The sequence below is a fragment of the Rhamphochromis sp. 'chilingali' genome (assembly GCF_963969265.1).
Source record: "Rhamphochromis sp. 'chilingali' genome assembly, chromosome: 9".
Taxonomy (NCBI): domain Eukaryota; kingdom Metazoa; phylum Chordata; class Actinopteri; order Cichliformes; family Cichlidae; genus Rhamphochromis; species Rhamphochromis sp. 'chilingali'.
In genome coordinates this window covers 8744502-8765859 of record NC_137936.1, presented here as the reverse complement: position 1 = coordinate 8765859, position 21358 = coordinate 8744502, and the positions used below count along the sequence as shown (strand labels likewise).

General features: G+C 40.8%; 1 protein-coding gene across 1 annotated transcript; it reads right to left on the bottom strand.

Moving 5' to 3' along the window:
• Positions 1–3705: 3705 nt before the first annotated feature.
• On the bottom strand, positions 3706–9199 carry setmar (SET domain and mariner transposase fusion gene). The gene is made up of 2 exons (XM_080892355.1): positions 9070–9199; positions 3706–6848 (listed from the first exon to the last, which is right to left on the bottom strand). The coding sequence occupies exons 1-2, from the start codon at positions 9160–9162 to the stop codon at positions 6051–6053; spliced, it is 891 nt and encodes a 296-aa protein (XP_080748481.1). The 5' UTR covers positions 9163–9199; the 3' UTR covers positions 3706–6050.
• Positions 9200–21358: the final 12159 nt, after the last annotated feature.

Below are 21358 nucleotides of genomic sequence, written 5' to 3'. Positions count from 1 at the left end.
TCCCCAATGGAAATAGTCTGATTAGACCAGCTGCAGAGATTTTCTAATTAGGCCTTGTGATTTTTTTTTCATATAAGAAAAATCATTTTGTGCTGGATCTATATTCAATTTATAGCAAATGTAACCCACTCACTCTAAAAAAAAAATGTAACAGTGAGTCTGATAGCATCTAGATAGAAGTGTGCTTTGGATATTTCATGGCCGATGAGTCTCCTCTTCAAAAGCAATGTGCCCAGACCAGAGGATCACTTCACCACGTCACCTTGGTTACGGCATAATCAATATGACACTCCGTATCCATATGTCTCCCAGGCGTCTGATGTGCACAGGTGGACGTTAGCAGAGTTTCCTGTGTGACCCAGTCCCACTGAGGGAAACAATATCTGGAGGAGGAGACAGTGGTCTGAAGTCACTTATTTAACCTGGAGAACATGTTCCATAAGCTGTTTTAAAGACGGGTAATCATTAGGATCAGGAGGATGGGAGGACTCCAGCTTCACTTTCACTGCATGCTATAAAGTAGCAGCTTACTAAACTTAGTCTCTGTTATATGGTGGAAAGATATGACAAGACCAATAATGGAACTGGGGCTTATATTTTTCAGTGAACTGCTGCACATGATTTAAATATCCTTAAGTGTAATAGCCTGCAGATGAGTTGTCTTATGCCGACACGCACTCTTGCTCAACCAAGCGTTTAAACCTGTGAAACAGCGGGTCATTAAGCAAAGCTTGTGATTGCAGTGGAAAATAATGACAGTGATTATATCAGTGGAAATCCTTGGCATAAGTGAGGTTGTGATTAAACCGGTTATTTTCAGGTTCTCTAAAACTGATATCCATCCTTTCAAGAGTCGCCCTTCAATTTAAGTCACACTAATAATGGTGTGACGTTTCGCTGAAGCATTTCCTAAAGTAATAATACACTCCAAAGGACAGGTCTGGTTAACAACTTGTTGTATGTAAGAGTAGAAAAAATGCACATATGTGGTGTTCTGATCAGTACTGAGTGCAGCTGTGGAGGCGGGTGCTTCTTGGGCTCCAGAACTTCCTGCTGAGCTTGCTGCAGGTGCCCTGGGCCAAATTTAACTTCACATCTGTGAAGGGAGGAGCCACGTTGAAAACCCTCTTTAACGCTACCTTCCTTTAACACTGAAGTGAAACTGCAAATTGCAATTTACTCCGCTAGATCAGAGCACGACAGGGGGAGGGAAGGAAAAAAACTACTGTGACTCCTCAGAAGAGCAGCCAGCAGTCCTATTGAACGTTGAGATACTTTGCTCTGATGGCTTCAATGAGAACAAAAAACAACTTATTTCACACATTCGACAATTATGTCAGCACAAAGGCCAATGTTTTATGTGTTCTGCTACAACCTGAGAGAGCACAGCTAGTCAGGTGTTGTCAAGTTCTTTAAAACACATTAGAATTAATGACGTGTTGTTGAAAGAGACTGCAGATTAAAATATGTCTTCTCTTAACACTGAAACAACAAAGTCAAGAGTTTTAAAATGTGTCCCAAACTGGAATTTGAAATGCCTTTGACATATGAGGCCCCGCAGATATCTGTCATTTTTTCTTTTCCCCTTGATTTGGCTGCGGGATTCAAGACAAGGACATCTGCTCCCTCATCAGAGAGGTGCCCCACTTCTGAACAAATGGACTGCCAGTTGTAATTTCTCCACTGTTCATTCACCCTTAAATAGTGTCTCGCTCCTTTATCAATGTGATGCATTGCTCACATAAGGATCAAGGTGTACCTTATCTTTTGTCCTTTCGAGCTACACCAGGCAAGACATTTAGGTAAAGCCTATCAGGCCAAATCAAAGTGGGGGCAGTGAAGCAGAGGTGTCATGATGAAAACAGACATATTATATAGAAGAATGAAGAATTGTTCTTAAAGGAAGACTGAGTGCTCTGACAGCACTGTACTCTTCTATTCATCTCTGAGTTCAATTCTAGTCTATTTATATAGCGCCAAATCGCAGCATGAGTCACCTCAAGCTGCTTTATTCTGTAAGGTGGAGACCCTACAATAACAGAGAGAAAACCCCAACTTATGGGCAAGCACTTGGCAGCAGTGGGAAGGAAAAACTCACTTTTAACAGGAAGAAACCTCCAGCAGAACCAGGCTCAGGGAGGGGCATCAGCTGGGAATGGTTGGGGGTGAGGGGAGAGAGACAGGACAAAAGACTCGTGGAAGAAGGGAGCGAAGAATTAAACATAACTAATGATTCTCTCTTCTCCCTGTACACCAACTGCTGCACCTCCACCCACCAGTCTGTCAAGCTAATCAAGTTTGCAGATGACACCACCGTTATTGGACTCATCTCGGACGGGGATGAGTCTGCCTACAGGAGGGAGGTTGAATGTCTGGTGTCCTGGTGCAGCCACAACAACCTGGTGCTGAATGCCCAGAAGACAGTGGAGATTATTGTGGACTTCAGGAAGCACACAGCCCCACTCCCCCCCATCATCCTGACTGACACCCTCATCACCTCTGTGGACTCATTCCGCTTCCTGGATACCACCATCACCCAGGACCTGAAGTGTGAGCCCACCATCACCTCCGTGATTAAGAAAGCCCAGCAGAGGATGTACTTCCTGAGGCAGCTGAAGAAATTCAACCTGCCAACACGGACGATGATGCAATTCTACACTGCAATCATCGAGTCCATCCTCACCTCCTCCATCACCGTGTGGTACGCTGGAGCCACTATCAGGGACAAACAGAGACTGCAGCGTGTTGTGCGCTCTGCTGAGAAGGTGATTGGCTGCAGACTCCCATCTCTGCAGGACCTGTACACCTCCAGGACACTGGGGCGTGCAGCTCGGATCTCAGCTGACCCTTCTCACCCTGGACACAGTCTGTTTGACCTGCTCCCCTCAGGCAGGAGGCTCCGGTCCATTTGCACCAGAACCTCTCGCCATAAGAACAGTTTCTTCCCCTCTGCTGTTGGACTCATGAACAATAACAATATGACTGTTCCCACCCCTAACACATGACCCTACACTGTGTTCACTGCATCATTCCATGTTTGGCACTGATCATCACCTGCACTCATGTATATATATCTATCTAGTTAGCACTTTTAATTCTTATTTTTATGTTTATTTAAGCGTTATATGACAGTATGTTTGCACTAAGTACCGCAGCAATTTCCTAATGTTGTAAACCTGCTCAACATTTGGCAATAAAACCCTTTCTGATTCTGAGCAGCGTTTTGTATAAACACAGAGTGACAAAGAGATGAGTGAAGAAGAAATAGTGCATTGCGGGAAGCCATTTTCTGTCCTAATGCTAAGTATGGTGACTAACTGCTTGTTTACCCTTTGCAAAAGAGACAGTGTTAAAATTGTCACTGAACTTTCTACAGAAAAGACATGAAACTTATTTCTATGATGAATTAACCGTTACTAAATCCATCATCATGAGGCACTCTGAGATAACAAAGATCATAAACAGGAAGGTACAAACATGCCATCTACCCAGCTACAGTGTTTGCTTTTTGTTTTACTTCAGCGATAACCCATGACATGTTTATCTGCGCCATTCTAACGCAGCAATAAATTCTTGGAGTCGGTTAACTAATTTCAGTTACACAGCAATAACTTGAATGCTGTATTTTGACATGTTCTTAAATTTCCCAATTTAGGATTCTGACACCACATAGAAACCCAATATAGAGCTGTAGTGCATGTTTTTAGTATTCAGAGCTATTTAATTTATGAATGACCCGCTACAAAAAAGAATGTGTACTGTCAAAGGTTGCACAGTCTCACTTTGAAGTTATGTTAGCAGAAGTTCTTTATGCAGATATCCAAGTAACATTTCATAAAATAAATACCAAAAATTCTCGAAAAGATCCAAAAGAGTACATTTTAGTCACACTGGTATGAAACAGCACGTCATCCTATTGTGGAATTTTTTGGACATTCCAGTTTCTTGATTTGTCCTGAACACTGATTCAAGCCGCTACCACACACATGCAGAAACAATGACCGCAGTCTACGGTCAAAATCCAGTCCCACAGTGACATGGCACTGTAAAGCATGTTTGGCTTATTTTTTTCCCCCGACTGGTGGAGGGAGCTGGGAGGGTGTCTGGTAGGGAAGTTCACCTCATGTGATTATTAACTGCTGGTTGCTAGGTGACAACCCTGGAAAGGAGCCATACATGTAGCAGCCAGGATTTGAGCTCATCCATCGTGCACCTCTGAACCAACCGCTGCTGTCCAAACCACCGCCTGTACACACAGCCGGTTGCCATGGGGATTCCAGGGACATTGACTCAAAATAAAATGACATGAGTCATGATTTTGAAGACCGATTGTTTTTCTTCTTACACTCTGTTCTTTTTTTTGTTTTTTGTCTTTTTTTGTTTGCACTGACAGTGGAATCTAATTTTTCACAAAGGCAAAACAAAGAAAAGACCAGAAGAATTCTAAGGACTTGACCTTAAACTAAAGACATAGCAGATGCTGCACACACGAGTTATACAAATGATATATAATATGATGTATAACTTTGTACACTCTTCTCTTTTATGTTACATATGCACAATTACTCCTGTTCTGCATTTCTCTGTTAATGTTGAGTCCAAGGCCACAGGCTCAGCAGCATCCAGACACTTTGCCTGGCTATTTCTGACTACATGCTACATGTTAGCATCTGCTGTATAACACTGGACATTTGTACTGTGTTACTGGAGTCAGACAGGGGAGGTGTCAGACATGTTGTGTATTTTTTTTATAATACCCAAAGTTTAATTTAGCACATTTTAAAAATGCTTTAAAGCTGGGGTGTTTTTCAAATGTCCAGACTGATGCAAGGGATCTTCTCATCCAACTCTTTGGAAGAAAAATATTAGAAATCCAAATGACTCCTTTAAGTTTGAACGTGGATCAGATTAGGCTCAACGAACAGAAAGAATTCCAGGTAACCCTAAGAGAGGAAGGAATATAGGTTGATACGGCACTTTGCTTCTCCACTGGGTGACACGAAAACCAATCAACTTGACAGCGGTCTCCAATTAACAGAAGACTGCCACTCCTTCCACCACCACCACCACTGCCGCTAGTCTTTCTCAGCCCCACTGTGGCTGGAGTACTGGTCCCATTTCTGGATGAAACATGGTCTCCATCCTAATTAACCCAGATGTGGATATTAATAAGATGAAAGCAGGTCTAGACTAGAAATGGGGCAGATTGAGAGAAGGTTCTGATTTCAGAATGGTCACACTTAAGTGGGACACCTTGCCCCCCCCTCCGACAGGGGAATAAGGTCTGTTTCTATATAAACTATACCCCGCGGCTCTTTTTAATTGGTCCCACTTCTCTTGAGGTTTGAGTGCGATGAGAAGCTGAGGATATCTATGAAAGGTGGCTGTGTAGCACAACGACAACAGAGACATGTCAAGCAGATGGAGACAAATGACAATTATCACCTTTTATGTGAGTTTTCCTTTTTGGAATAAAACATCTCACGTCTTTACTTGCACTGAGCTCTACCAGAGGTTCCAATCTCGATCCTATGTGACTATAAAAGGAAACCTATTAAACATCATTCTTTCACACCTGCCAGTGCAAATGACTTCACTACTTCTTCCAGAATCATGTATGGTGTGAGAAATGGGCCAGGACAGGACAATAACTATAAGACTGTAAATCACCTGGGAACAAGCCTGTCCTAATACATGAAATAGATTATACAAGTGAAAGAACAGATAAGAATGTCAGCAAGAATCTAATTGTTCTTGTTTTCATTGCATCATCTCGCAGTTAGTGGGAGACGGCATTAAGACAGTGGCAGGTCAGCAGACACTCAGGGGACCAAACAGGAAGGAAGCAGAGATGGGCACAGACATGACTCATCCAGCTCATTGTGTTCATGGAGCCACCAACATGCTGCGTTGTCTTGTGCTAACAAGCAGCTGAATTAATGAAGATTTTAAGAACACAAAGACATGAATTAATAAGCATCAGAACAAAAGAAAAGAAAAGCTGAAGGTCTCTGTTTTACAGTAATCTTTCCCCAATGTTCATGATAATTTCAGCTGAGAATGGATAAATCCAGAGGAAGGAATTGTGTGCAGTTGTTGGAACCACAGCGACACACTTTCTTCTGGAGTCCATCTGTCCTCCTGGCCTGTGCGGCGCCATCGCTTTGCATGGGCAGCAGCTCTGCAGGACGCTGGTTACTGTATCCTCCTGAGTAGTCGAATGTCAGCTCCTCCTGAGCTTCAATGTCCCGTCCAGCAAACAGCGCCAATCTGGGAATTACAGAGTGCACACGCACTGGCACCATGACCAGATTGGGCATGCAGGAGTGGTTGAGAAAGCGACCCACGTTTCCCACCTGGGCGGGGTCCACAAACGTCTCAGTGACGGAGCCCGTGCCCGCGTGCTCCCTTACAGCGATAATGTAATTATTTTCTTCAGACCTCTGGGCAAGCTGTCGGCGCCTGGCCTCCTCAAAACTGATCACCTCCCCTGCATACTCACATACAAATGCCCCGTGTGAGATTTTCTCTAGTGTCCGGGCTCCCCAGCCCCTGTCCCGGGTTTTGTACACTTGCAACCTAAACCGCAGCCCTCTCTGCACCACCCGGTTAGAGCAATCGTCACTGCAGGTGCAAAGGGCATTACACTCAAATACAGGTGAGCAGAAACCCAAGTCTGTTCTGTTGAGGTTGAGCAGCGTGCCTGTGCTGTCATACGTCTGGCCATGGGTCTGCAGGCAGGAACAGCTGTCAATGCAGCACGAGTGGGAAAGGCAGGAGCATCCAGGAAGGGTAACTTCACTGGGGTCTTCAGTGGATCCTGGCCCCTGAACGTTATCTGGAGAGTACTGAAAGACAACATAAAGATACAATGAGCGTTGCAATTTAAAAAACAAAACAAAAAAAACAACAACTTGTGGAAATTGTGTAAAACAATACAGATGAAGAAGACAATCCACAGATAGTAATCAAATTCTTTTGGTTTTTTTTGGACAGTTTGTTTAAGCATACAAGACTTTTAAGTATCTGAAAACTGTCAACCTCCATTAACAACCACATCCACACACACAATCATAATATGTCCTCTGGAGCATCACGAGTAAGGAGTTGAAGTTTAGGAGGCAGTTATTTCTTGTACTGCGTGTTGGTAATGTGGCTGTGATGCTTTGCTGCCATCTGTTGGTAAAACAATGTGTTGCATTTAAAAGTGCTAAAAACCACCAGGATTTTAGGAGGTTTTTGACACTGAGGGTTTTCTAGATCACTCGGTTACTTTTATACTCATCTTTTAAATGGCATAAATGAATTACAGCATTGTTTCTGTTTGTTTGGCTGATCCGTTTACACAGTATTAGTCTTTTTTGAAACTCTAAAATAACATAACATTGGTATCAACACTCAAAATCATATAAATGAGAGTTACACTGGTGACCTGGAGCAGCACCACCATACATCTCTTTGGCATGCATCTACTTTATGTCCATGTTTGCACAGGGCATGAACAGAAGGTAGAGAGAGGAGCTGTGATTCAAAGTCCACTCTCACTGCACGTCAGTTTTAATTTGTGATCTCAGTTTGAGCTGTCATCGAGGCCACGGCCACAAAGTCAATATTAGGGGAGGGGAATTGTAGAAGTAATTCCAGTGTAATACAAATGTATTCAAATTCCATCTAATAAGCATGTACACTATATAAATGTGTAATGTAACAACCTACACATACGGTGATTGGCACTTCACTCGGACATCTTGTGAGCTTTCTGATGATTAGAACATAATAAAAACACTCATGTTGGCTGAATACAACTGTTCGTATGATGCGTGGTGAATATGAAGCTTGAACTCAACTTTGAAAGCTAATGTTAACGATGGCTTAATCATTACATTTTGACCAAAACACTTTCCTTCCACTCCTGGTAATTACTGGCCCTTTATTTATTATTAAAAAATATGTAGTTCCAGCAGTTTCGGTTTAAACAAGACACACAGACAGTAACATTAGTTTTTCATTTGTGTCAAGACTGAAATGAAGTGTTATAATTGCAAGGTGTTAAAATATTAACCACCCAGTAAACAGCTGATGGCAGCATTAGCGATTAGAATTGCTAATGACTACTTTTGGATAATGGTGTGTGGCTACCTGTTACAGCAAACTAAAAACACTATTTTATGCGTTCATGTTGTACCTGTGCCTTTATGACAGCTGGCACAGGCTCGAGCATTGACGTAAAACTAAAAGGACGAGTTTCTGAGAAATGGAGGGAATATTAGTGCTCACATTTTGATTATATTTGCATATTTTTGTGTGTGTCTCATCCAAAATACGTTATACGGACCAAAGTATTGGACACTACCTCTTAATATCTGAATCTCATGACCACAGGTGTATAAAAATCATGCTTCTAGCCATGCTGTCTGCTGTTAAAAACATTTGTGAATGAATGGGTCTTTGTAAAGACCTCAATAAATTCCGGTGTGGTATTGCAACAGGATACCATCATTGCAACACGTCAGTTCTTGAAATTTCTTCTTTTAAAGATATTCCATGATCAACTGTAAGTAGTGTTGATGCTGCAAAGTGCAAGGGTTTAGGAACTTACTAACGCCATTAAGTGACAGGCCACGTCACTAAGTGCTGAGGATCATAGTGTATAAAAGTTGCCCAAGCGGTTTTGGCCCAGTGGCTTTGTCCATATATTGTACAGCTACGTACTACTTATTTATAGTTACATATCCACAGGACAGTTAATCTGAGATGTTTTAAAAAGCTTTTTATGTTATGTTTTTTGTGTTCCCACCAAGTTTAATTAAAAATTCCGATGTCCCATGATTAATCTAAACACCACTAGGAAAAATAGTAATTGGCCTGTATCGTTGCTGTTTGTCTTAACTTACAACACGTTTAATTAAAGTTTTAGTGTCACCACATTAATAAAAAGGCAAGAACTACTTCTATTTTAACCACCCTTACACTAAGCTAGCTAAACATAGCGGCTAAAATATCGGTGCAGTGTTTTGAAATGCTCAAACGTGTTCAAATAGAGAGAAAAGCGAGTTAAAGTATCGTTACCTGAAAAGTATGAAATGCCAGTCCTTCAAATAAAACGGGAACCTCCTCCAGACCTCGACTCAGATCACCGCCGTGCGCGTCAGTCACATTCATTCCTGTAGCTGCCTGAAACAGCGAATCTGCTACAGATGTCAACAAACCAACTTCCGGTGGCTTCATTAGCAACTTTCGCCCTCTAGTGGTGGCATTACACCACAGCAATTAAAGCCTGATGGCCATTATTGACCAGCTGGACAAGGACACTTATTTTTCCACGTGAAAATGAAGAGTTCAAACACAAAATCAATCAGTTTTATGACATTTTTTTTTTTCTTATTACTGAGGAAAAAAAAAAAACTTCTTTCCGTCTTTGGTCTTCAGTTGTTCTTGCATCCTTTGCACTTCATCCTACAGTTGCTTCCAGTATTGCCTGCAGATGGCAGTATTTCACCAGGAAAGCACTAGTATGACTCTTTTGAGTCCTCATCTCCAACACATTTGCAAGAGAGGAAAGCACTTGTTTTAACAGAAGCCAAACATTTTAAAGTGCATTTAAAGTGCTGAACAACCTTATGTGCTTAATGTGCTATACCTTCTGTTTTCTGCGATGGGACTTTTCATCTGCATCCTCATCTTCCATCTCTTCAACCATGCAGAGATTCCATGTTTAACCTTTCTGTGGTGTTACACTGGCATGTGTAATTGATATGCAGTGCTTTATTCTGTGGTGGTTATCAGAAGCAGATGGAGGGAGGTCACATTGTCAGCTGGCATTTCCATGGTGCACACAAGTGACCGAGGATTTTCCTTTGAGAACCAGCCTTCATCTTTGTCCTTGGGCGAAATTAGTGCTGTCAGTAAGCCTGCATCAAGAGTTGGGACTGCATATTCAATCAACTGAAGTGAAATGCAAGCTTTTGACAATAAACTAATTGACAAATTGACTAAGTGGACAACATGAGGGACTGACAAATATAAAAGCTTTTGAAACATGTACCACGAGATCTCCTTTATCTGTTTATTTGTGCAAATTGTAAAATCTGTCAATTTGATCAGTTCTATTGAACAGATTTAGAATTCCCCTTAATTATCCAAAATATATGAGTTTTCATCCATTTGATCTCTATGAGGTCATGCAATGGCAAGTGCTATTTTGGTCCAGTGTGCAGAATTTAGAAGAATATATTGGCAGAAAATTAATTTAATATTCAGTTAAATTTTTATTAGTTTGTAATCACCTGAGAATGAGAATCACTGTGTTACTCTTACCTCTGAATGAGTCCTTTCTTTCTAAGGAGGGAACAGGTTCTCTTCTTTTAGTCGACTGTGTTGCACTGCCGTGTTTCTCAAGTACCCAAGAACAGACAAACCAAACCAAAGAGGCCCTTTTGCTTTTTCAGTGGTGGGCAAGCATACATTGTGGAGTATAAATGAATGGTTGTGGTTAAAAAAACCTCACTGATAGATGCTGTAATATAACACTTATTTTGGTATGATGTACCAAATGCGGTCCAAGGAAAGCCAAGCCTGTGGAAAGGTTGTAAAAACAGAGCAGAGCATTTGGGACTGCAGACAAATACTAGTCAAGTGTCCACACTGACTGTATTTCAAGAATAAGGCTCAGTGCAATATTCTGCTGGGAGATTTTTGTATATTACCTTGATACCTACTGTCTACATGACCATGAATACTGTCTTATGGAAGGGGTGTCTTGCTGCAGGATAATCTGCTAGGCTGCACTGCAGATGCTGTTCTGGGATAGTCTGAAGAACATGACTAAGAGCTCTAAGAGTGTTTATTATCCTCCATATTCCCCACTGCTTGGATACGCTGGAAAAGCAAGTTTGATCCACAAAGACCCCACTTCGCAACTTACAGGACTTATAGGATTTGCTACAAACACCTTTGTGTTTGACACTAAAAGAGATGCTGAAAAGGCCACAGTGCAGTGGATCAGAGCAGTGCTCTTACAATTAATTTTAAGTGGCACAATTGTTAGCTTGTTGCTGTTTAAATAATGCAAAGGCCAAGAAAAAACGTTTGACTAAATGGTGAAAATCAGGGAATTACAAACTCATAATTCATCCTCTGAGGAACTTTTTGACTGTATTCCACCACTTTTTCATTTGGCTGCTGTCAGCATCAATGATGGTCGAATTATGTGATCACTTTTGGGTTTTTTTTCACTTTGTAGGCTGATAGTTTTCAACTCTGCTTACACACTGTGGCATTCATTCATTCCTAAAGCACTACCCAGTCCTAACCAGTACAGATATCAGCATGATTTTTTTTTCTTTTGTTCTCAAAATGTCCCCTTTTAATTTTTTTTTGAGCAGTGTATATAGGGCGCATAGTCTGATGCCCTAATTAAACAACAAGCTGTATATCTCCAAGCTTACATTTGAAAAATGTTGCTTTTAAATAATTAAATATGAATGTGGTATTTTTTTTCTCTCTCACATCCAGAGGAGGACATAATATGACTTGGCATTGTGGTTGTACTTGTGCTGGTTTATAAAGGAGTGAAACAGCTTCACTTGTTCCAGATGAGGCAGGTTGATGGGGGTCCGTGGTAGGCGCCATTGTTCGGGATCCTTTGATTTTAATGAGAACACACACGCGTCCCAACACAAAGGAGCCGAGGCTGGACCGCAACTGGTTCGAGAGTTAATGAACCAAAGGCTTGAAAAGAGCATGTTCTCCGGGGAGATTATCAACCACGGTGAGGCACTCCCTCTGATACTGTGCTGATTGACTTGGCCTCAAATTGGCTGCGATCCTTCTTCCAGATTGCGAGGCCTGGCCTGCTGGATGCCCTGTTGTCGACTCTGACAGTGGAGAACAAAGAAATTTTCAAAGGTTTTCCTCATCTGTCTGTGTCAGCGCGAGAAGGCGTGATTATGACAAGCTGACCCGAGAGGTTTCAAAGGGGCTTCTTCCAACTGCTCCTCCAAGTTACTCAGAGGCCATCAAAGGCGGTGAAGCAAACAGGGAAAGCGGCGTGTTTGGATCAGTCGCAGAGGCAGTTGGGAGAGTCGTGTTTGTGTTTTTTCGGATTTGGGTGGTTGAAAACAGGTAACTTCGGGTCGCATTCACGCACCCTTTAGCTGTAATCCCACGAGACTTCGATGTGCCTTCCTCTGCTGCCAGGCAACAGCAGTTACAATGTGTTTCACTCAAATGGCAAGATTTTGCAAAACCAATTAAGCAAGGAGTCAGAGGAGTTCATCAGCCTCCTGAGGCAAGCTTCATATTTAGCTCTTCACTCTGAGTTTGAAGAATGAATAAAGTTAGTGAGAAGTTTACAAGAAGACAATAAGTTAGACAGAGCTCCAGGTTTTGATTGAAACTTTTTTGTTTTTGCAGGCATCTGAAAGACGCACAAACAAGATGCTCCTGTCACCCTAAATTACAGTCAAGACCTGCTATATTAAGAATGTCGCAGGCCAAAATGATTAAAACTAGTTAATAAATAAATAAAATTGGCCTTTACTAAAACCCTCAATACTGTCAGCATTAAATAAGAGAAAATCTTGGTCTAAGTTAAATACTGAATACTTTCTCTGTTTACAGAATACTGGACCTGTTAATGAGGCAGTGGTGTCAAACTTGTTTTAGTTCATTCACATAAAAGTCAAAGTGATCCCAGATGTGTCGGCCTAGTAAAGTAATGAAAAAGTGAAAAAGTAATGTCCTAAAATCTCATGCCAACCCTCATTTCTTTATATTTTGTTAGAACGATTAGAAATCGATGCCGTGAATTATTGAAACGTGCAAACATACCTGGAAATAAAATATATAGGGTAAAACAGAGTTTTTAAGAGTGAATATTTGGTATGACCGCCTTTATTCATCATCACAGCCCGGACTTTCTTGTTGTTTCTATAGGTAGTCTTCAAGAATAGTTCCCCAGGTTTCATGAAGAGCATTTGAGATTTCAAGATGATCCTACTCTTCTTGAATAAGTTTGAGTGAGGTGTCTTTTTTTTATAATTGAATGATTGATAGGTCAGTGTTAGATGACTTTGGCTCAGGTACAAAGATTGGACTAAAATGAGTGAAAAAGCAGCCAAAGAATAGCTTTAAGACTTTCAGATAGGGAACTATAAAGAAACTAGGGTTGACTCAAGACTTTTGCACCAGTCTGTATCAGTATATTGACATAAAAGTTTTATTTTATTTTAATTCTTTATGATTCTTCTTCATTTTCTAATCCTGTGCAATGTTGGTTTGAGCAGACCAGCAAAAGTATCACGTAAGATATGATTACAAAGGTAACAGGAGGCAATAATAACAATAATTACACCAGAAAAAGAAATGGAAAAATAATACATTGCTAAGATGGTAAAAGAGTGAAATCTGACTTTTATGTATGATTATAACGAACTCAGATCTGTATTGTAGTCACATTTAGTTACTATAATTAAATTCCTGTCACTCTCAAGAATAACACGCAGTAGCAAAAGTGTTTCGGTGTTTTACAGAGTAAAAATGGGAATAAGAGCACTGCAATCAATGCACAGCTTTCACAAATGAACTCAGCCAAGCAGGATCCCTGTAAAGATGCTGAATCTCTCAAGAGGTTCCATTCTTCTAAATCAAATCGATACCCTTTGTCAATTTCCACTTAGCCTGCTACGGGGTCAGTCCCTGTGTTTTAAATGGGTGTAATAACCAGTGGACACTTTCTCAGCAGGACCTCTTCCACTCTGGAGAGAAAAGAAAGAATTTCTCACTGAAGACGATTTGTTTGCATTCAGCCTTCTTTGACAGACAGGTCAAAAGTTTAGGTAGGTACCTACATTAATAAGGGTCTAAAAGCATGTTCCCTTAAACGTAGCCGTTCACTTCACGTCCATGGAATTAGAACGTGTCAGTGTTAAGTTCAAAGAAATCATTAGAACAATACCATGGCGCAGATTTCACATTAGCTCGTGTCTATGCACATGTTGCGTTTCTTCAGCTTCTGCCTTGTAAATTGTAACTGTCAGAGTATAAAACAGTGGGTGTGCTCACTGTTCACTGCTGATGTTCAGTCCTTGATCAGTAACTATCATGCAGCCAAATGGGCTCCATATTTCTGAAAGCCATATGCATGCTGTCTTTGCATGCACACGGGCATGAAATGGGCTGTCTGTGAGATGTCAGCTTGCAGAGAATGAATCCAATACTCAGCAGTGAATATTTTTTAATGGTGTGTTATTATCACAGCAAGTGAAAAAAACAGTTGCAAACTAGCCTTGTTTCCTTGAATAAAAAAGAAGCTAGGTTATATGATTCTCGGCAAATATTTGCTGGTAAAATTGAATTTGATGTTAAAACTTAAAGTGCCGAATGACTGCACGCCTCTCTCGAGCCATGCGAGTCTGCAAAGCTGTTCTTAAGTGGAATGATGATGTAAGCTAAATGCTAACTGTGAGCGTTGGCCACTACGAAAAGGCTCTCTTTTTATGTGTTCAGCACCAAAGTAATCCATATGGAAAAGAAACAGTAAAACCTTATATGATTTACTCATGAAAGTGGCCACTTTCTCATTACTTTCATATATTGTTTTAGTAAGTATCCAGAACATACAAGTTTCATTATATAATTTTTCAAGGGATCTTATATCTGTTTTCACTCTTGTATGCTTTTCATACAAGTTTCACACAAGACAGATACAAACTTTATAAGATTTATATATATCTTTTCCATATACTGCAGATATTACCTGATCTTAAGCAGGCTATGCTCAGAGTTTAAATCAGCTGGAAGTGACAGGTTTATTAATATAGAGCAATGTAGATTCTCTGTTGAAGAAATGTATTGTAGGTGCAACCTGTTGAGGTTAAAAACTACAAAACTAAAAACTACTACTGCAAAACTACTACAGCATAAACTGTGTTTCACTTTGTCACTGGAATTTGCATTTATTCACATTCAGATTGTGATGCAGAAAATGTATTTTTTTTTTAAATAAAAAATGTACATTTTTTTGGTTCAAATCTGCTGCCAACACTTTTCTTGTTACACTGCTGGAATTTCAGCTATTAGAACCCAGATTACTAAACTGATAAATTGCATTTGTAGGCCAATAAGAATACCTATTCAATCAATAAAATTCATTCAACTTTGAGCTGGCGACAGACTAAAGTGATTTTCGTGTCTCCTTTAGAGACAGCGGGGTGGTATCAGAGCTGAACACACAGACTAACCTTTACCTTTCAACTATATGCCTTTTAAAGTTTCACAGCTTTAATGTGCAGCTTTCATCTTAGAAATAAAAAGCAGCACTAAAAGCACAGTGAGCACTACTATAAAGATATCAATATATTTATTTTACCTCTGTGCACACTTTTGATGGTCAAATCGCCAATGAAGCTGAGTTTCTGCAATATTAGGTCTGCGCTCCTGTTTTATTTATAGTGTTGTATTTGACAGTTGCATTTTTTATAGATCTCTATCAGCTGTTCCTCTGGTAATGTCTCTGACTGGAGTAAGGAGTGCTCAATCAATCCATTTTGTACAGCAGAACTGTCAAATGACACGTCAAGTGCCCCCTTTTATGTGAGAGTGCACATAACCTGGAGCAGAAAGCGTGTGTCCGAAATGAAAGCTGGCAAACACCATCGTGATAACTGTTAATCCAAAGCTCAAGTTTTAAGCTTGTCTATGTCAAACATGCTTCATTGTATATCTCCCAGGTGTATTATTTACTGTGTATATAAACATGCTGGTATGAGAGCATTTCCAACTGATTCTCGACCTGGAGGAAAGTTCTTAATTTTAATTTGAGTGAAAACCATGGCTGCCAAATCAGTGAATCATGAGGCCATCATGCTGTGTCACTTGGAAACTGTGACTATACAAAGATTTTTGATATATTCATAATAGTCAGACACTTTCACCTGCTGATGGCCATTGCTAAAAAAAAAAGGTTAATCTTTTTTATAACAGCAGTACATTATTTAATTACTTACTCTGAGAAAGTCATTTATCACACTGATTGTTACAATAATTTTTCGTTATTCACTGAAACGATCCAAAATGCACTACAACAGGATATAAAAGCGACAGTTATTGTGATTTGGCACTATATGGCAAGTAAAATTGAGTTGAACTGAACTGTCCTATAATTTCTGGTTAGCAACATAAATCGTAGGCTACAGTCCTGGATGCAGTTTGGATTTCACCACCCTGCTCTTGTTGGTTTAAAGTAATGTTCATATTGCCACTGTAGGCCACTCTGTTATTTACCTCCTGCGCACAAACTGAAATCTGTTCATTGTGCTCAGTTTTTCTCTTTTAACCCGCTCACGGTGCAGATAACTGAAGCCCCCCTGCTTTTAAGCAAGCAGCAATATAATTGTCAGTGTCACGTAATTACTGAATTTAGCTGTTAGATTACTTCATATGTGATGTTAATCCTGCTGCACCACCAGTGCTAATGGCTCCACAGATTATAATATAAACCAAGACGGCCCATCTATTTCTTTTTTCTTACCAAGCTTAGCTTAGCATTTTTGGCTGCTGCCATATTTTTTAATCCAAACGTGCCCATATTTGGATGAAGGATTGAAGTTTTAACACTGGCCAGCTTTGTTGGCAAACTATCCCACAAACACAGGTACCCCTGCCTACCAAAACTGTGGCACAGGTAACAGAGGATACAGCTGCCTGTGTCAGATCACATGATGAGTTATTTAAAAAAGAGGCATTATTCACAGGTGGTGTTATAAAGTGTTACCAAAAAGATTACTAAATTCCTTTTTGATACCAGATGATACATTTGCTAATTTTATTGCAAAATTGGGCATTTTAACATTTTGGGATGAGCTTCAAATGGCTACTAGAGGAACTGCTGTTTGTTTCGCACTTTTCATTCCTGAGGGACTAGTCAGGTAGGCATCAACATAATCAGGCCTGACCGATGTGTTCATAAATCTTTGCACAGAAATGCCTATCAATAAAAAGTAAACCTCTAGTCATTGTACAGGAGAACTTGAAACTGCCGCCCTGATAAAGTAACAAACCCCCACCTCCTTTACCCTTTACCATTCAGGATTTGAAGTAAAGGAGGAGCTTCATAAAGGTGAGACCCATTTGGGTTTGTGTTAGTCAACAGATGGCTGACCTTTTCCAACCTGCTTTCTAATGTCAGAGTTGTGCTGGAGGAAAAGTCGGAAGCAGCGTAAGGTCAGATGTAAACCAAGGTGGAAATCCACTGCTTTTTGTTTTAGTTTAACTTTAATACACAGATAAAAATGGCCACTCCCACACACCAGTTAATATGAGTATGAGTACATTTCACATTGTTTTAACAAAGCAATCAGTACATTGACGGGGCAGGGATAGCTCAGTAGGTAAAGTGGTCGCCCCATGATCGGAAGGTCGGCGGTTCGAATCCACTTAACGGCTACCCTGAGGTACCCCTGAGCAAGGTACCGTCCCTACACACTGCTCCCCGGGCGCCTGCTTAGTGGGCTGCCCACTGCTTCACTGAGTGAATGGGTCAAATGCAGAGAAAAACAAGTAATTTCCCCATGGGGATCAATAAAGTATCCATTATTATTATGACATACACATTGTTTCACCTTCATGACCCTCAAAGTTTCATCTGTCTCTGCTTTCGTTATTTGCTTATTTTGGGCTATTTTTCACATGGATGCTGACTTTCATTGCCGAGCCTGTTTGAATTAAGACACAACTGTAATAGTAGGAGCTACATCTAAGAAGATGGAAATGAGCTTGAATCCTCTGTGTGAGCCCCGAGACTTAACACACATTCATGCTCACAGTAGGCTGCAGGCAAAAAGCGTAGCGCTTTAATTGGGCCCTCAGAGAAAACAGCGGAACAATCCATCCAACAATTCATTATGCATTTAACAGATGATTAACATTACTGAAATACATTATGGTTCCACGCTGTTATTGTGTTTTTGTGTGCCATCATTCAGACACTACAGAAGTAATAATCTCATCACAGTCGAGTCCAACAAGTACACGACAAGAACAAGTGAAGCAAATCACTTTCTTTCTTGTTGATTGTATTCCGCATTATGAATTTCAGTTTGTTTAACATCACACGGTGACATCAGTGTACGGACTGCGAAGCGATGTTCTCACCACTATTCAACGAGCAAATTGATATTGTGTTGGCACTGGTGGAGCTCATTGTCTCATTGCCCCAATACTTCAGAGACAGCATTTGTTTACCATAATTTCAGTTTTTCATTTCTGCTGTTCGGCGACCGTTCGTGGCCATTTGAAAAACTAATAGAAGCTGCATTGAAAACATAGATCTGGATGTTCTTTGGAGTTTACCTAACAAGGAAAGGCTTTGTGTGACTCAATGTAGAAGAAAGAAATGGAAATTTAGAGTATGTTGATTTAATGGTGTGCACCAATGATGAAACTGAGCATGTATGCTATGAATTTGCAAGGACATTGTGAACATGCTGAAGTTCATCAGCTATGTTTACCACTATACAGTTAGCATGCTAATGTTAGCACCAAGAGAAACAAGGACAAAGAAAAGCTGATGTGGTCTATAAAGCCAGTTAAAAGGCCAAATATATTTTTTGGCCTTTTAACTGGCTTTATTGGATAGATACAGTAAAGATTGCCAGGAAAGTCATGCAGCAAAAGGCCACAGGTTGGACTCGAACTCTGGCCATGTGGCATATGGTTGCCTGCGCATCTGTCTGAGCTAAACCAGCACCCTAAAACCTGTAAGGTTTAATTGGGAGTGTGTTATAAAGCCCTTCAACATAAAGGGCTTTATAACACACTCTCATATCAGTGAGGGGTTCATAACTACAGTGTTCACCGGTGTGTTGTGTTACAAAGTAATTTGCTACACTACGTTTTTCTGTTCTTCTGTTATCTTCGTGGCAGGTGGAAAGAAAGAAAACAACAATCAAACAAGTTTCTTTTTTCTTGTGTATTTGCGCTACAATCAGCAGATTTCAGTTTATGTGCAGGAGGAGGAAAATGGGGGAGCGGAGGACTGGAGGAATAACACAGTAAACATCCAGATGGAATGAATGACTAATTAAGTCCATGGCAAGAAACCCCTTACTGTCACACAGTAGATTAATTTCAAAGAACAATTATTGAACACAAGATAAATTAACTATTTTTAACCATTGCAGTTAGCTGTGTTCAGTCATCCTTGAGGGGCAAGGTGTGATTTTCTTTTCTATCATAGGCTTCTATAAAGGTTCTGAGAGCTTAAGGTTCTGTTTGTGTCTTTACCGTAGTTTAGTGCATTCATTTTAATATTAAAAACTCCCAGGGTAATTAGCTGTGGCTCAGGTGGTAGAGTGGGCCATCAGTCCCCAGCTTCTCCTGTGCATGTCTCAAATTATCCTTGGGCGATATACTGAACCCCAAGTTGCCCCAATACTGAATGTGAGATACAAGGTGTATGTAATCAGCATCTAGTATATGAAAGAAATCGCAGCTTAACTATCAAGCTACATGCATTTTAAATGTCTGCATCCCCACTGTTACAAATCCTGCCTCAGCTCACCTAAATTCACTGCCATTAGCGTCTCTCCAGTGTTCTGTCGTAATAAGGGATAAAAGATGTGTTTTTGTTAATTTGCTTAGCTTCATTCTATCAGCTGGATAGCATTGTTCGCCATATGCAATCTAGATAAAGAGCACTTTACTGGTAGTGAAAATTTCATGTCTGAGAGTTTGGGGATAGCAGTAAAAAACCCTCACAGGTGCTGTCTCTGCAGGAGAGCCACTCACTTTCCAGAGGAGGTGTGAAGTCACACCCAAAATCTCCCCAGAACGTCCAACATGGAGCCATGGTGGTTATGTATGCCTGTGAGCTCATCACTTTGTTCAAATACAGGCAGAGAGAAGCCTGGGTTGTGAGAACTCTTACTGCACTTATCTTAAGGGCTCTCAATATATGCTAGTACTTTGCTTTCAACAGTGGCCTTCGTTGGGGTTAAACTTGGTCATTACTGGATGATGCTAACATATCTAATTTGCCAGGTGAGCAGGAGTCATGTAGAGTGGAGATTTCTATTTAGCATAATAGAAATGCTAAATAGAAATAGAAATAGAAATAGAAATTTCACATAAGAAAAACATATGTCTTCAGTTGTAAGTATATGTATCCCCAATGCCATCATTTCTCACAGCTAGTATATGCTGTGAAATATGTTCAACATTTTCCAAACACATTGGTTAGTAGACATCAAAAATGGTGTTTCTTCTCATCTTGAATGTGAAATCACAGTGTCTGTAAATAAAAAGGGCAGGGATAGCTCAGTAGGTAGAGTGGTGGCCCCATGATCGGAAGGTCGGGGGTTCGACTCCACTGAACGGCTACCCTGAGGTACCCCTGAGCAAGGTACCGTCCCTACACACTGCTCCCTGGGCGCTGCACTGGTGGCTGCCCACTGGGTGAATGGGTTAAATGCAGAGGAACTATTTTCCCTATGGGGACTAACACGCACACTTTACTTTACTTGTCTAACAAAAGCTAAGCTCACTTCTGTGCATTGCTTTAAGATAGACCCATTTACAATACTTGACGTAATATGGAAAATAAATTAGACAAAACCTCTTCAAGCAAAGAAACAGAGATCATCCAATGGCCCCCAAAAGAATTAGAACCTGCACAAATATTTGCACACTGACATTGTGGTTCTCATACAGTATTCATCCACTTCAGCTGGAGTTTTACATCGTTCACCTCGAGTGTAACAAAAGAAAAAGGAAGCCATAGACTCCCCCATGTCATTTTGCTTCACCTTCAGCGCAAAGACTGAGCTTCTCTCGCTCCGCACCTTTGAAAGCGTACATAATGTTTTAGTGGTTTCCCACCTGCAGGGTGTTGACCTTGTCAGTGGTATTTCAGGCTCCGGGGACTTCTCTCACTTGGCTGCCACAGCCTGCAGGTGGATGAAGGGAGGAGTTGTCATGGAAACCGGCCACTGGGATGGGACACGGTGCAGGCTCCGCCGCACGCTTTGAAAAGCTTTCATTGATAGCTGTCCCAATGAGCTGATTTCCGGTCTGTTACTAGGCTACCCGCTGAGTCTGTATAAAGGCTCGCCCATTTCCTGCAGATTAAAGGACTGCAGCGGATGTTTCAAAGTAGCACTTTCAATGCTCAGGTTTTACAAATGCCCGACCACTCATGAGGTGTCTTCTTCTTGCAGCATGAACAACATTCCTGATATTTCCTTGCACAATCTATAATGATTGTGTAAGTGTCCTGTGATGATATCTGTTCATTGAAAACTATAATTGATGACAGAGAAACAGCTGCTACACATAAAGTAATGAATGGCTGATGAACTGT

Bases quoted from the DNA above. Each gene is read 5' to 3' on its own strand.
- setmar (XM_080892355.1), bottom strand. From the start codon at position 9,162: ATGAATGTGACTGACGCGCACGGCGGTGATCTGAGTCGAGGTCTGGAG. The intron at 6,849-9,069 runs GTAACGATACTT...GTTGTCTTTCAG, and splicing joins TGGCATTTCATACTTTTCAG to TACTCTCCAGATAACGTTCA.